At 49.0% G+C, this 14,908-nt stretch overlaps 1 protein-coding gene across 1 annotated transcript in view; it reads left to right on the top strand.

Moving 5' to 3' along the window:
• LOC101646635 (protein farnesyltransferase subunit beta) overlaps positions 1 to 14,908 on the top strand; it is an 80,609-nt gene that overhangs the window by 24,643 nt on the left and 41,058 nt on the right. The window contains exons 2-4 of the mRNA XM_004698654.2: positions 6,575 to 6,639; positions 11,500 to 11,572; positions 12,985 to 13,076. Coding sequence (XP_004698711.1) covers positions 6,575 to 6,639; positions 11,500 to 11,572; positions 12,985 to 13,076 — 230 coding nt within the window. The remainder of the gene's footprint in view (positions 1 to 6,574; positions 6,640 to 11,499; positions 11,573 to 12,984; positions 13,077 to 14,908) is intronic.

Genomic DNA, 14,908 nt, shown 5'->3' with positions numbered 1-14,908 from the left:
GGTTGTGTCGGGAAGGTGAGCATCATAGAATGCCAACTTACTAGAAGAAAGTATTCTTGTGTTGAGGGAGTACTTGAGTGGAGGCCCAATGTCCAAAGGACCTCTTATTGTATGTTTCCATCTACTTGCTGTAACACATGTATATACTTTGGACATGTTATCAGGAGAGACCAGTCCTTGGAAAAGGATATGCTTGGTAAAGTAGAGGGCAGTGAAAAAGAAGACCCTCCAAAAGGTGGGTGGACAAGTGGCTGCAACAGTGGGCGCAGATGTAAGAGCAGTGTAACAAATGTCCCACGAGACTGGGCGGGTTTTGTTCTGTTGTCCAGAGGGCTCTGAGTCGGAACCAACAGCAAAAACAACAATGTGGCGCTTGCCGGAGTTAGAAAAGAAGGGGAATTTGGAGGGTGATGGATGCACAACTCTATTAGTATATTAGGGGCCATTGAATCGTGCACTGTAAATGTGTGAGTATGTCTGTGAATTGCATCTCAATAAAGCATGGGTGAATGGGCTCTGAATTCTCTGTCAGCAAAACTACTAAACACATACACTGGCTCTTAAGAAAAAAATAAGCAGCTGGTCTGCAATAATCAGGCACTTATTAGAATTCATAACTTGTGCTTTTGTTCATTCTAAAGAAAAGTAATGAAGTCCAAAGAGAAGAATAATTGGGAATGTTTCAAGCATTTTCACAATATGGGATGGCACATTTCTTGAATTTCTTAGTTTGGAATTAAACCTCTGTTTTCTTTATCTAGTACTTGGCTGCTTATGGTGATCAAGTGGGAGCTGAAGGGGAGATTTCTTAGTAAGGAGTCCTGCACTGGAAGCTTTTAAAAAAAAAATCATTTTATTGGGGGCTTGTACAACTCATCACAATCCTTCCATCCATCCATTGTGTCAAGCACGTTTGTACATTTGTTGCCCTCATCATTCTCAAAACATTTGCTTTCTACTTAAGCCCTTGATATCAACTCCTCATTTTTCCCCTCCCTCCCCACCCCTCCATGAACACTTGATAATTCATAAATTATTGTCATGTCTTACACTGTCCAACATCTCCTTTCACCCACTTTTCTGTTGTTATATGTAGATCCTTGTAATCAGTTCCCCCTTTCTACCCCACCTTCCCTCCACTCTCCCGGTATCATCACTCTCACAAATGGTCCTGAGGGGTTCATCTGTCCTGGATTCCCTGTGTTTCCAGTTCCTATCTGTACCAGCGTACATCCTCTGGTATAGCTGGATTTGTAAGGTAGAATTGGGATCATGATAGTGGGGGAGAGGAAGCCTTTAAGAACTAGAGGAAAGTTGCATGTTTCATCATTGCTACACTGCACCCTGACTGGTTCGCCTCCTCCCCACGCCCTTTCTGTAAGGGTATGTCCAGTTGTCCACAGATGGGCATTGGTTCTCCACTACACACTACCCCCTCATTCACAATGATACGATTTTTTGTTCTTTGATGCCTGATACCTGATCCCTTCAACACCTCATGATCACACAGGCTGGTGTGCTTCTTCCATGTGGGCTTTGTTGCTTCTGAGCTAGATGGCCGCTTTTTTACCTTCAAGCCTTTAGGACCCTAGACACTATATGTTTTGATACCCAGGCACCATCAGCTTTCTTCACCGCATTTGCTTATGCACCTACTTTGCCTTCAGCAATCGTGTCCGGAAGGTGAAGCATCATGGAATGCCAGGTTATTAGAACAAAGTGTTCTTGCATTGAGGGAGGCCCAATATCCATCTGGTACCTTAATACCCTGTTTCCTCGAAAATAAGACAGTGTCTTATATTAATTTTTGCTCCCAAAGATGCACTAGGTCTTATTTTCAGGGGATATCTTATTTTTCCATGTTGAACAACAAAAAAGGAAATTTATTACCTGTATACGGTATGGTAGTAGTTGTCATCACAAACCAGCATAACCAGACAAACTGTGAACCCTAAAGTATCAAGAATTTCTTGTTACTACCATTATTTTGATGTACAACAATCTATGGTACATTTACTTATTTATTCAATGACAGTCATGTCATCGTCTTCTGGAACATCAGCATAACAATCCCAAACCTGAATTTCCTGGTGAATTTCTTTTGACTCCATTTCTTTCAGAATCAGTGGACCAAATCTCTCATGTTTAGCAATAGCACTGTCCTTAAATGAGTACTTCTTGTCAAGGAAGCCTGCTCGTAGTGCATTTGCAGTGCAACTGTCAGTGATTTTCTCCCATGAATTCTTCACCCAAGTCACAACCTCTTGCAGTTTAGGTTTCACAAAGTTTCCATGCTGATTTCTCTCCATTCTATTTTCAATGTAGTCATTAATTTCCATGTGCATATTGTCCTTGAATGGCTTGTTTATTGCAATATCAAGAGTCTGGAGATAGGGCGTCATTCCTGTGGGAATCATTATTTGATCTATTTTTCTTTCGTGAAGAAATGTCTTCATGTCTTTAGAGCGGTGAGTGCTGGCTGCATCTCAGACTAGCGGACCTCTTTGGCTCCCTTGCATAACAAGTGGCAGCATTAAATCGACCCACTTCCTTATAACTGCTTATGTGGCCCAGGCTTTGTCAGTTTCAAGAATAAAAATGCCCAAAACACATCCAATGTTTTCCTTCTTGCACTTTATCAGACATTTCCCCCCTACCTCAGACAACCCTGTGTGTCCACACAATGTGCCTGACTCCTACCCTGCGCGACTCACTGTCTAATTGTGAGTCACCCAGACTCCATCAGGGCAGAGCGAGCAGCAGGCGGCAGCTTGTCCTGGTGGCAGCGTGGGTTCGCTGATTAAAAGAGACCTCGCACTTCCTGTCTGCTTCAGCTGTGCTTTGGCCAACAGCGGCACTCGCCGCTATGGTCCAGAGTCCAGAGTTTCGGTAGCTTCGGGGGGCCTTATTATCGGGGAGGTCTTATTTTCAGGGGTGCCTTATATTTCAGCGAGAGGCAAATCTAAGTAGGTCTTATTTTCGGGGGATGTCTTACTTTCAGGGAAACACGGTACTAAACCTATAAATATATGCACATAGATCTATTTCTCCATCCTCATATATAAATATAGTTACATATGTATATGCCTGTATTTAGCCCTGTATAAATGCCCTTTGACTCCTAGTTCTTTTCTCTATTTACTTTTACTTTCCTCTTGTCCCACTATCATGCTAGCCTTCATTTGGGTTTCAGTAAGTCCTCTCTGTTACATTGCCCTTGATCAATCCCTATCAGGCCTCTTACACCCTCCTCACAACTGATTTTGGATCACTTGTTCCCTTGTCCCTGGGTTTGTTAACACCATTTCCTTCTGCCCACCTCCCCCTGGAACCATCTTCTCCAGATTGTTTATCCAGCCTATCTTATTTAGACAGACCTGCGGAGATAATAACATGCACAAAAACAAGACAGAGTAAAACAAAGGAACAAAACAAAACAACAACAACCAAAAATGACAAAAATAAAAGCCTGTAAATAGTTCAGTCTGTTTGTTGACCTTTAGGAGTGTTTTCTGGTGGAGTTTGATGGGGTGCCACGCCCTGGCCCCAAAGTCTATTTTTGGTATTCCCTTGGGACTTCCTTCCTCTGCTCCCCTTGCTGTTCTGTTGCACGCCCTTAGTGTTTTGCCTCGGTGTGGTGGGGTCAGATCAGACACAATTCCCACACTGTTTCTCCAGTCTTGTCCCTTGTAGGGCTGTGGGTCAGTGAGGGATGTCATGTCTCAAAGTGGGGCTGGCCATATGGTCGTCTCTGTGCATTGGCTGCTGTGAGCGGGGATATCATCCTCAAGGCTTGGGGGGGCCAGGATGTGCTCCACTCTCTTCCTCCCCCTTTATTTGCTCCCATGTGCTCTGATCAGACATATCCCTCTCCCTGACCTGCAGCTTCAGTGCTGTCCTCTGAAGTGAATTCTTCTGGGGGGAGAGGCGGCTATCCATGTAGCTGGGACTGGGGCCGGCTTCTCAGACTGGAAGCTTCTTCTTAGGGATCTCAGTATCAGAATACCGAAGAGGAGATGGGCTCATTTTAAAATAATAAGTCATAAGGATTTGAGTAGGCGAGTGTGTGGGTAAAGGTGTTTTGATTCATCCAAAACTCAATAATTCATGTAGTTGCTGTTATTGCTGTCCGATGCCCTCAAGCTTGCTCCAGCCCATAGTAATACGTACAATGAACAAATGGCTGCCTGGTCCTAGTCCGTTTTCAGAATCATCATTATGTTAGAGCCTATTGTTGTAGCCTTTGTGCCAATCCATCCATCGAGGGTCTTCTGTTTTGTTGACCACTAAGTTTACCAAGAATGATGTTTTTCTCCAGGGACTGGTCCCCCCTGATGGCATGTCTAACGTCCATGAGATGAAGTCTGGCTAACCTCTCTCTGAAGGAGCCCTCTAACTGCACTACCTCCCAGACAGATTTATTCATTCTTCTGCTAGTCTGTGGTATATTTAATATTCTTTGTCAACACCATAATTCAAAAACACCAGTTCTGCCGTCTGTATTCGTTTATTCATTATTTGCTTAGCTATAACAGTCTACCCTAGGCAGATCTTTATTTAATATCCTTACTGACATGTTTATTGTATATTTTTCTATTTCACTCCACACAGAACTAAGGAAGACGTGACAGAAACGTAGTCTGTGTTACATTTAGGCTGGTGCTGCCTATTAGGGACCCTTGGGGTCTCTGGAATGGAAAAAAGAACTATTCAGAATCTGGGACAACATAGTTTTCTGAAGTCAGGTTCTCATGGTAGCTTCAGCCTGTTTTGTTGAAGTATTTGTAAATGCTTGGTCATCCCTCAAACTCACAATCAAAGACAAATCCCACAGCATATCCTAAAACCAAATATGCAATGATTGTAAATTGGCTGCCATTTTAGCTGATTCACATCTCAGTTCATCTCATCACTGCAAATAACTCTTGCAAATTTTGTCAAAGGGACTAGGAACTCTAGCTCAATGGCACATTTAAAAAATTACCCAGGGAAGCAATTGTGAAGTATCCCCAGATAGTGCATCGCCACTCAGTTCAAGTGAAGCACCCCTTCTGAACAGTGCCCTGATGCAGGAAGAGCCTGCCTTCCCTGACCCAGGCTGCACGGGAAGACCACTCTGGGGTGAGGTCTCCAGAGTGGACAGGTGATCTGGCTTACTTTAAGACCTGACCTTCTGGGACCCTTTGCTTTCTGACTGGGAGTCCTGCCTGTGAATTAAGACTGTTGCTTAGATTTTTTGTCCCTTTGGTTTGGGCTCTAGGTGATTGATGCTTATAGATTCCGTAGGGCAATTCAAGTTTTTCCTAAAACTCATGACAAATGTTAGAGGAAACCAGCCTCTAACAACCAAGGGCTCCTTTTGTAGGTGCAAGTGTAGGGCTATCATATATGAAGATTATAGGAAAAGAAAAAAGAAAAAAAAGATTACAGAAAAGTCATAGAAGATAGGATAGGAGAGAAGAGAGAATAAAGGAGTCAGACACATTTCATGGTAGCATGCTCACCTCAGCCCCTCTTGGTGGTCCACGTGGAGGTGGGAGAAAAGAGAGCGAGTATATTTCTAATCAAGGCTTATATACACTTAGGGGGTGTGAAAGTCCCCTGATTACATCATCACAGGAAGGGGTTGTACCATAGGCAATACATTCAATGGGAGGGGAACGATCTAGGGGTGTACATGCAAAAGGAAGGGGAGGGCCTAGTGGTACACATGTGACAAGATGGGAGGATTCTAGATTCAAGATGGCAGCCTAACCTTGGTCACCTTGAGTGGGCTTGACCTTGCCTCGGGGTTCTCCTTCAAGGAACGAATCCACTATCCTTATCAGCAGGGCGTGGGCCCCACCTACTGTGGTACAGACAATATCTGATTGCTCTAGCCGACTGATGCCCTCAGGGAGATAACCTCTAAGCAGCTGACATTGACCTCCAAGTAATTTACCATGTGTTGTAAGCATATATTTAGGGGGACAACCTGGGGAAAAACCCTTCTATATCCCACAAACAAGAAATATGACCCTTGGAGAAATCTGTTGTGTAGTTGAGAGTACCCAGTTAATGAGCATCAAACTACTTCATCAAATAAGCAAAATGCCTTTCTCTTCTTCCACTCCCTGAGTAACTGGTGCCAAGCCCACTTAGCAACCATGTCGGGACAGCGCAGGACTGCTCCATAGCACTTCTAAGGCTGTACCTCTATGGAAGCAGGCTGCCTATATTTCTCTCAGGTGTGCCTGGTGGATTTGAACTGCTGACCTTGCAGTTAGCAGCCCAGTGCCTTACTTAACCCATGGCCCTACCAGAGCACCTAACTAGTGCCAGGGTCACCAATTCCAAGAATTGCCATTAGTTTGAGTGTTCAGAATTGAATTATTGGAGAAGTTGATCGTGATTCCCAATGGTACACTCTGTCCTTGTCCTCAGCCTTTCCCCAGCAGAGTCCCTCTAGCCTGTAGCATTATGACGCATGCAACCACACCAAACTGCGTAGCCAGTCCACATTTGGGGCAATAGGAGGGTAAAGTTGATAGAAGTCTCATCTGTGTTTGTTTCCTCTCTGCTCTATCTTTACTAGGCAAAAGTCGAAGAAAAGATCCAAGATGTCTTCAATTCTTACAAGTTCAACCACCTTGTACCGAGGTAAGCTGTTGATTGGAGTTTGAGGAGGCACCCATGGGTCTCCAAGGGTCATTCAGCTCCGCAGCAGCTGGTTACTGGTTGGGAGAGCTGCCAACTCATGAGGGAGGCGGTCTTTCCTCCTTGGGCTTATCCAACCAGAAGCCAGGAGGCTGCTTCCTGGATGTGCTGTGCCTCAGACGCCTCCCTCTGATAGGGTGCTGTTCATGTCTGGCACTAGGCCTGGCTGCTCTCACAGCCTGAACTCTGAGGACTGCAGATGGGGCAAGGTTTAACTGCTTAGTTGTGACCTGCTGCCCTGGTATTCAGATGGGGAACTATCTTGGAAACAGAAAAAGTGCTCTGAGGGACGGCAAAGTATTGGACTCGCCATCCTTTCTTATTTGAGTGAGGGAAGGACTTTGAGCTTCAGCCAGCAGCCTGGGCCTTATTGCGTGGTGACTGCAGGAGATTTGAATGAGAAATAGAAGGAAGGCCTTTTACCTCCTTGGAGCCAGCAGGCCAAGGTCAGATACTCCATAAAGGAGATTATAAGCAGAAGCTTATTACTGAATTTGAATTTTTGTATTTTCTAATGCGTCACGCTAACACTTATTAGCATGTCTCATCTATTTCACAAATTGTCCCTCAGAAACCAGCCATCCTCTGTTACACCTCCAGCCAGGAGAACTGACCAGTCCTCCATAGCTGTGTGTGGTCATCGTTTTCCCTCTAACGATAATGATTAAGTGACTTTGCCTCGACATTCGGCTGACACAGTCCAGTGGGAGAGCTCAGGGGCCTGAGGTCCAGTCCCTGACCACCACTTGAGACTTGCTAACTGTAAGGGTTTTTTGGGGCGCGAAACCAAATTAAAGATTCAATTGGTAAAGTTTTAGAAGCAGGCTTTATTGAGAAGCTTGCGGCGGGTTCAGCAACTCAGGTATTGAGCTAGTGAAACCGCACGAGGGGAATTCTGGCTGCATTTTTTATATCCCCTGGTGGCAGGCACAGCTGCACACAGGGGCTTCACAGGGAAGCACTCATTAATCTTATCTATAGGTCCGGGATGGGTGGAATAAACACATCTTCAAGGAATGCAGGGAAGTGGTCGTTAATCTTATCTATAGGTATGGGGTGGGTGGAGTAAACATATCTTCAAAGAACATTCTTTCTTGGGGATGTCTGGTTCTCAGAACTGGTGATTTTCAGCGAGGGGAGGGGAGGCCGATGTGAGGGAGGCCCATGAGAGGTGAGTTCTGAGAACCACGAAGGTACCGGATTCAAAATGGAGTCCCTTGTGCCAAGACCAGGCACTAACAGCCCAAATCCCAGCAAACCAGTCTCCAGGACGCTTCTTATATAACCAGAGCATTAAAGATGTGTCCAGCCACAGAGAGCTTGATCTCTTCTGATTTAAAAAGCAAAACATTTCAATCAGAAAAGTCTAATCTGCAAAGACAAAACCATTGGAAAAGGCACTTATATGCTTGTAGAGGGAGAGAGGAAGGCAGGGAAGCAGGGAACCATCCACGAACAGGGAGTCTTTCCCCAAACTGCTCACTTAACCATATGCATTGAGCCCGAGCACGAGGACACGGTTAGGTGAAGGCTTGCCCTGCCCTTGAGCCGCAGCTGGAGAGCAGCAGATGGCACCACCTGTTTAACTAACCCAGAGAGCACCAGCCTTGCTGCGCACCCACCTCTGTGGCTCCTGTTGCTAGCAGTCAAATCCCCAGATGACTCACCTGGCTGGGGCCTGAGTCACTGTCTACATCTGGCTCTTGGGAGACACAGGTCCTTTGTTTTCAGTGTGAGTGCCAGCCCGAGGCCACCCACCATCAAAGTAGAGCTCTTGGGCTTTTTCCTTTCCTTTTTTTTTGGGGGTGGGTGGGTGGGGAGGTGGGGGCCTTTCCCTTATTCTTGCTCAAGTGGAAGGGAGAATGAGAAGTTACAATGGGGAAGAAATTGGTTTTTGGGGTGGTGGCCAAGTGGTGGAAGATAAAGGGAGTCAAATTAAACTCCATGATTCATAGGTCTTGGGTCAGGTGTGGGCAGGAAATAAAAACTGCTCCTCTTGGGGAAATGGATAGCAGGGTTTGGGGTTTGCATCAGGAATCTGGCTTTTCTCATTTTGCTTGTGAAAATGGGTATCTGGAAGGCACTCATTATAATGCCAGCTAATTAACATCCCTGAGAGCCACATTTTAGCTGAGTGGTTGATGTGTTCAAATCAAGATAGCAGCTTAAGGCCGATTCCAGACATCACCGTGTCAGAATGAACTTCTAGAATATAAGTCCGACAGAGTCTCAACTATTATCTGTTACTGTAAAACTATAACTGTAAAGCTAACATTGAACATTTTAGTTGCTGGAGTTTGAAGGCCTGACATTAGAATGCAGAACAGAACCCTGAAACGGTAGCGGCAGTGAGTATTCAGGTATTAGCAGTGATGCCAGACGCCAGGGCTGGTTTGTGTCCTCTGAGGCTCTTGTGCTGATCAGCTGATGGGATCACACAGGCTCTCAGGACCAGCATCCAGAATGATGCTGACGGAGGCATTTGCCTGCTCGGCGGCCCAAGGCCAAAGCCGAACAGCAGATTTGAGCTGAAATCCAAGGCTAAAGATGAATATTGTTGGTGCATTTAGAATTTCTCCCTATCCCTGAAATGGTTTTCCTCCTGTCTTAAGGCTATGAAATGTGCAGCCTTTTTTTTAAACCATGCTTTTACACGTCACACTTTGTCCATCAATACCCCACCTTTCCGCGCCAGTTCATTTGGCCTTTCCTGTGGCTCCTTATTGTCAGTGTTGCACTCCCGGATGAAGTTACCCTTTTCCACTTACTACCCTACTGATGACATTTGCTTTCAGAAGCAGCCTGAACTGGAGGGGCTACCCATGCACGTAGGCCCGCGGAAGTCTGAGCTTGGTCATTTCCCTGTGCTGATGAAGCCCTGGAGGTGCCGAAGCCAGAAAACGGAGTCCAGCTTGCAGCGAAGCTTGCCCGCCCTCTGTCTGTAACATTAATTTCTCAAAAACTCACTGCCACCCAGTGAGTTCTGACCCCACAGTGCAGCGCCAAGCGGCCCTGGTGGTTCCCGAGACTAGCTCTTCGTGGAGTAGAAAGCCTCTGAGCAGCCGGAAGCTCCTTTCCTTCCTACTGCTGCCCTTCCCCAGGCCCTCAGTCAAGCTTGCCTCTCCCCACCCTTCCTCAAATGACTTACTGCTCTCATACCCAGAGGCTGCGTATTAAGTCTTTCTCTGAACCAGAGAAGGCCTTGGCTTTAATGAGCCTAAAAAAGTGTTGGGAACCTCAGTTGAGGGAATCTCTGTCCTCACATCTACCGCAGTCCAAGGCACAGTTCCCGAGGATGGGGCAGGGTTCACCCCACTCTGCCGTCGTCATTTAAAGTCCTTGAGGGTCAGTATTCTGCTGAGCTCCAGAGAAACAGGTGGGCAAGGCCGGCCTGGGAAGGTAGACTCCAACCCAGACCCCTGTAAATAGGGCCTCGCCTGCTTTTTCCATCGTTTCTCTTGTGTTACTACTATGCTAGCCAAATTTCCCTGCCGGCTACTCCTCCTGCAAATCCGTGTCCTTGTTGCCGTCAGATATAGTAGTCATTAGCCACCCAAGATTAAATGCTGAGAAATGAGCCTACAGATTCAATACCTTTGTCACACTGCTTGTCTTCTAAGGGCTTAGCAGCTACGTGTGGCTCATGGCAGCCGAGTTAGACCGTGTAGGTAGACAACATGTTCCTTGTCAGCTGAAGGTCTGTGGCCAGCATTGCTCGGTACTTCTGGGTTTACATTCTTTCTGGCCAAACGTCTCCTCCCTCCCCATCTCTACTGAAATCTGTCTCCCACTAGCAAGGCCGCCCACCACAAATTCCACTTCTTCCCATAGCCTTCCTTAATGAAATGCGATGCCCCTCCCTTTTGAGCCTCGGCAGCATTTTATCTGTTCTTGCTTTGTAATACCTACCCGATGCTGTGCTTGCCCTTATTTCCAGGGGAAACTTTTTGGAGGGTGAAAACTACTGCCACGAGTCACCTCTGATCTCCTCCTGTGTGTGGCACAGCAGGGATTGCATAAGCCCGAGTTGACTTGAATGTTTCGAACAGGGAGTGCTGCAGAGTGCCAGGCTCAGCCAGCGAGGGGATGCCTTGACGTCTGGGCTTCATTCTTCCCTGCAGGACCCAGCAAGCCGTGCAGCGTCTGCCCACCTTCGGCTGCCTGCGCAGGTGGCCACGGGCAGCACCTGGCATCTGGAAGCCAGTCTTGCTGGCAGCAATGCCAAGGAGAACTACAGGCCGCAAAGCACAGACGGGCTGGGGGGTGGAGGGCGGGTCTGCACGTGGGAAGTGGAATTCCCAGGGGGAGATACTAGATCACCGAGGGGCAGGTAGGCAGGGCACAAGCCAAGAGCCTCCGAGAAGTGAGCCCAGAAGAAATGCCAGTGGAATGGTGGTGGGTAACATGCCAGGGAAGTGGCCAAGCTCGGAGAGAGTGAATTGCAGGATGAGGAGCCAGTAGCTTATCTGTTGGTGGTGAGCCCATGGGGGAACTTGCTGGGTGGGTTATCCCTGCCCGGCTGTGTGTCCTGTCCGGAGCTCACTGAGGCTTTTCCATCAGGCAGGAAGGTAATGTCTGCCGGCATGCTTCTCTGACACTAGAGACATTCAGACGTTGGCCTTGCTGCTAACTTAGCTGCTGTCAGAGGGAAAGAGTTTGCTGTGGTCCACCAGGGACTGCTGGTGGTAGTGGTGGTGGTGGTGGTGGGCGGTGTATCCTGATGCTGAGAGCGCGCGCAGGTGTGCACACAGGTGTTCTGCAGGGACGCGGAAGCGTGAGCTCACGCGCTGTTTGTCTTTGCAGGCTGCTTTTGCAGAGGGAGAAGCACTTCCATTATCTGAAAAGAGGCCTTCGACAGCTGACCGATGCCTATGAGGTAATGCACACCCCAGGGACTCATTCTGTGGGGCCGTCAGCCAAGCCTTTCTCCCTCCTCTTACTCGAACACAGAAGATGGCGGAGCCTGGCCTGCTGTGCACTCACCCTTGTGCCCTGTGGCCCTGGCAGGAACCTCGACAGCTGGCCTACAGTTCCCTGTTCGTATCCCAGTTCCCTATCCTTTGGCCTTTTGCTGCCTGCCCCATCTAGCCTGGGCCGCGCAGTAAATGTGTCTGGTTTGAATGACGACCAATAACCATTCACAGGTCATCTTTGGAAGCCCTCACAGTGGGTCTCTGGGTTGTTCCCTCAGGACTGTTCCTGAAGCTCTGTGTACACATGTTCTGTTCCACCTTGTTCCCAGAAGACACAAGTCACCTTAGGCCCTTGTGCAAAGGGTCTCTTCCACAAAGAGAACTACAAAGACTAGACACAGCCCGAGCATCGGAAGTGTAGGAACCACATGGTCTGCATTAGCACGCCCCCAGGATTGAATACATTGGTGCCCTGCTGGGGTAGCGGGTTTCCAGTTGGGCTGCAATCTGCAAGGTCCGCAGTCAGAACCACCAGCCTCCTCCGGAGACAGATGGGGCTTTCCCCTGAGCAGTTAGTCTCAGAAACCCACCGGGACAATGGGACCCTGCTCTCCAGGGTCGCTGTGAGTCAGCATTGACTTACGGCAGGGAGATTCTGGAGTGTCTAATATAGTGTGTACCTATTAATGCTTCTGGAATCAATGGGTAAGTTAAGCCAGGAAGACCCTTCTGAAGTTCTCCATCCCCTGGGGTCTGCACAGGCCCCCTGGTGGCGTATGGGTAGTAGTTATGAGTTGGGCTGTTAGCTCTAAGGTCAGCAGTGAACCCACCAGCAGTTCCACAGGGGGAAGGTGAGGCTTTCTACTTCCAAGAGGAGTTAGTCTCGAAAACTCACAGGGGTAGTTCCACCTGCCCTATAGGGTTAACTGAGTGGCAGTGAGTTTGGTTTGGGTTTGGTCACACTGAGAACACAGCATCACTTGTAAGAAGTCCTCTGCTCATCCTTCCTCGGGTGCCTGCGGAGAAGGACCCAACAGGCTTGGGGTAGGGTTCTTCCCCTCGTGATCCTTTCCCCCTTCTCATCCCCTGGAGAGTGAGAGTCTCGGACCCCCCCGCCCCGGCGGTTCTCCCCTGTCCTACAGGAACACTGGGAGTCAGCACCAACTGGGTGCAGGGCAGGGAGTCTGGTTTTTGTCTGGTGATCTTCTCAGCTCCCCACGCAGGCCTCAGAGCAGAGCATCCTTCACCAGTTCTTCACCACAGGGCCCCTCCTCCCCCTTGTCGGCTGCCGGGAGTGAGACAGATGTCGCCTTGTCAGCAGTGTCTCTGAGTGGTTGTGAACAAGGGCGTGTGTTCTCCCCTCTCCCCCTGACAGTGTCTGGACGCCAGCCGCCCGTGGCTCTGCTACTGGATCCTGCACAGCCTGGAGCTACTTGATGAACCCATCCCCCAGACGGTGGCTACTGAGTGAGTCCGGCGCTGGGGCCTCGGGGACATGCTCTGAGCCGGCAATTAGAGCTTAAGGTCCTTTCTGTGGTGTGTCTCGGTTATTTGTTCCTGAATGAAAACCCAGAGCGCTGCAAAGAAGTATTGCCCTTTCTTTGACCCCCAGTAACTTCCTGAAGCTGCCCCAACCCTTTTAGAAGAGCTGGTGGGTAGAACAAGACTTTGAACCCCGAGGGGAAGGATTCTAGGTCCTTCGGTGGCCTTTGCTTTTGGCTCTTGCCCTGCTCTGTGAGAAAAGTCTTTATCATCAACTCTGAAGACAGATTTCTCCAGAAAGCACAGTGTGCATTTGAATAGTTTCTGTGAGAACGTGTGTGCCCACCCAGGGCACAGAAATGCCTTTGCCTTCCAGACACCCCTCCGTGGAGGCAGCCCAGCAGGGCAGTGCCCGGGGAGGCAGCGCCATTCTTGATGGGCTGGGCGTGCTGCTGCTTTTGGTGTGCAGATGCCGTGACTCACACTTTGCCCAAACGTCCAGTTGGAACGTCTTGCTGAACGAGCTGCCTGTGCAGCTGGTGCCCTCCGTGTGGCCCCCCATTCTCAAAGAGTAACAAAGAAAGCCAGCCACCCCCTCACTCCAACCCCTCCCTCCCAAGGGGTACCTGGATGGCCCAGGGCAGCCAGGAGTTGGCTCTGCTGTCCTAGTTCTCAGTGAGAGAGTGTGTCGCCCCACATGGCACTCCTGAGGGCAGGCCTGTGGGAGGAGAGGCCCGTGAGCACGCTGCGCACAGAGGCAGCCGTGCCAGGAGGCAGGGAGGCCAGCCGGTGCCCCTGCCTGGTCACATTGTCAGGTCAGGAGAACAGAGCTGCACATTGTCTCATTCATCTGTCTTAACAATAACCTCTCATTCTTGCCTTCCTGGGCAGGGTGTCTTGTGATGGCTGTGGATGGGGGGGGCTGGTGGGGGGCAGATAGTGAAGAATTAGGCCATTAACCCCTGCAATGGATGCAAGGCCTTCTGAGGGAGAGGAGAAAATGTGCAGTCTGCCTCATCGGGATGCTGTTACTGCAAGCCGAGTTCCTGTAGTCCTGGAAGTCGAGTTGGGCGCCCTTTCTGCAGTAACAGGCATTTAATTGTGAAATTAAGGCCCATGTGTTTTTGAAATACCAGTTGGGAGCTGAGGGTTGTTTGGGAAGTTTCTTCCCTATACGTCCACACTCGGGGTGTGCTCGGGCAGAGAAGGGTGTTGTGTGAAGAGAGATGGGAGGCTTCTTTGAGTGTGAGGGACAGTTGCCCACCCAGGGAAGTGGGGGTGGGGGCAAGTGGAAGTAGGAGGTCGGAATGCTCAGGGGATCTCTGAAGTGGAAGAATGTAGGTCAAAGTCAGTGTTGCCTTTTTTCTGGTCTGCTGGTTCGTGGTTGAGAGCTTCTGGAAGCTGCTTCTGGGGCCACGTCAGGAAGAAGGCTTTCCACACTGAACAACTGGAAACGACTAGCCGTCTGTCTAGTCCTAGGGCTGCCTTTAAGGCCCCAGGTAGCACCGTGGTTAGTCTCGGGCTGCTGACTGCAAGGTCCGCCATATGAAACGGCCCTGTGCTCCTAGTGGAGGGTGGGCGTAGGGGGAGCTGAGTCTTTGTACCCCCGTAAGGAGTTTCCGTCTCGGAAACCCACAGGCCTGTGCTAGAGGGTCACTGTGAGTCGGCTCGACTCCATGGCAGTGAGTTTGGCATTTGGGAGGGGATGCCTTAAAATGTAAAGTCTAAGGAGTTATGCTACAATACATGCAATGAAGTACTCTCCGGCCATCTGAAATTTGTCTGCGCGCGTGCGTGCGTGCGCGCGCGCGTGCGTG

This window comes from Echinops telfairi, unplaced genomic scaffold (assembly GCF_000313985.2).
Source record: "Echinops telfairi isolate 266 unplaced genomic scaffold, ASM31398v2 ScPeMD7_18;HRSCAF=68, whole genome shotgun sequence".
Classification (NCBI taxonomy): Eukaryota; Metazoa; Chordata; class Mammalia; order Afrosoricida; family Tenrecidae; genus Echinops; species Echinops telfairi.
The sequence above is the reverse complement of the archived record's forward strand: the minus strand, read 5'-3'. Positions and strand labels throughout refer to the sequence as shown.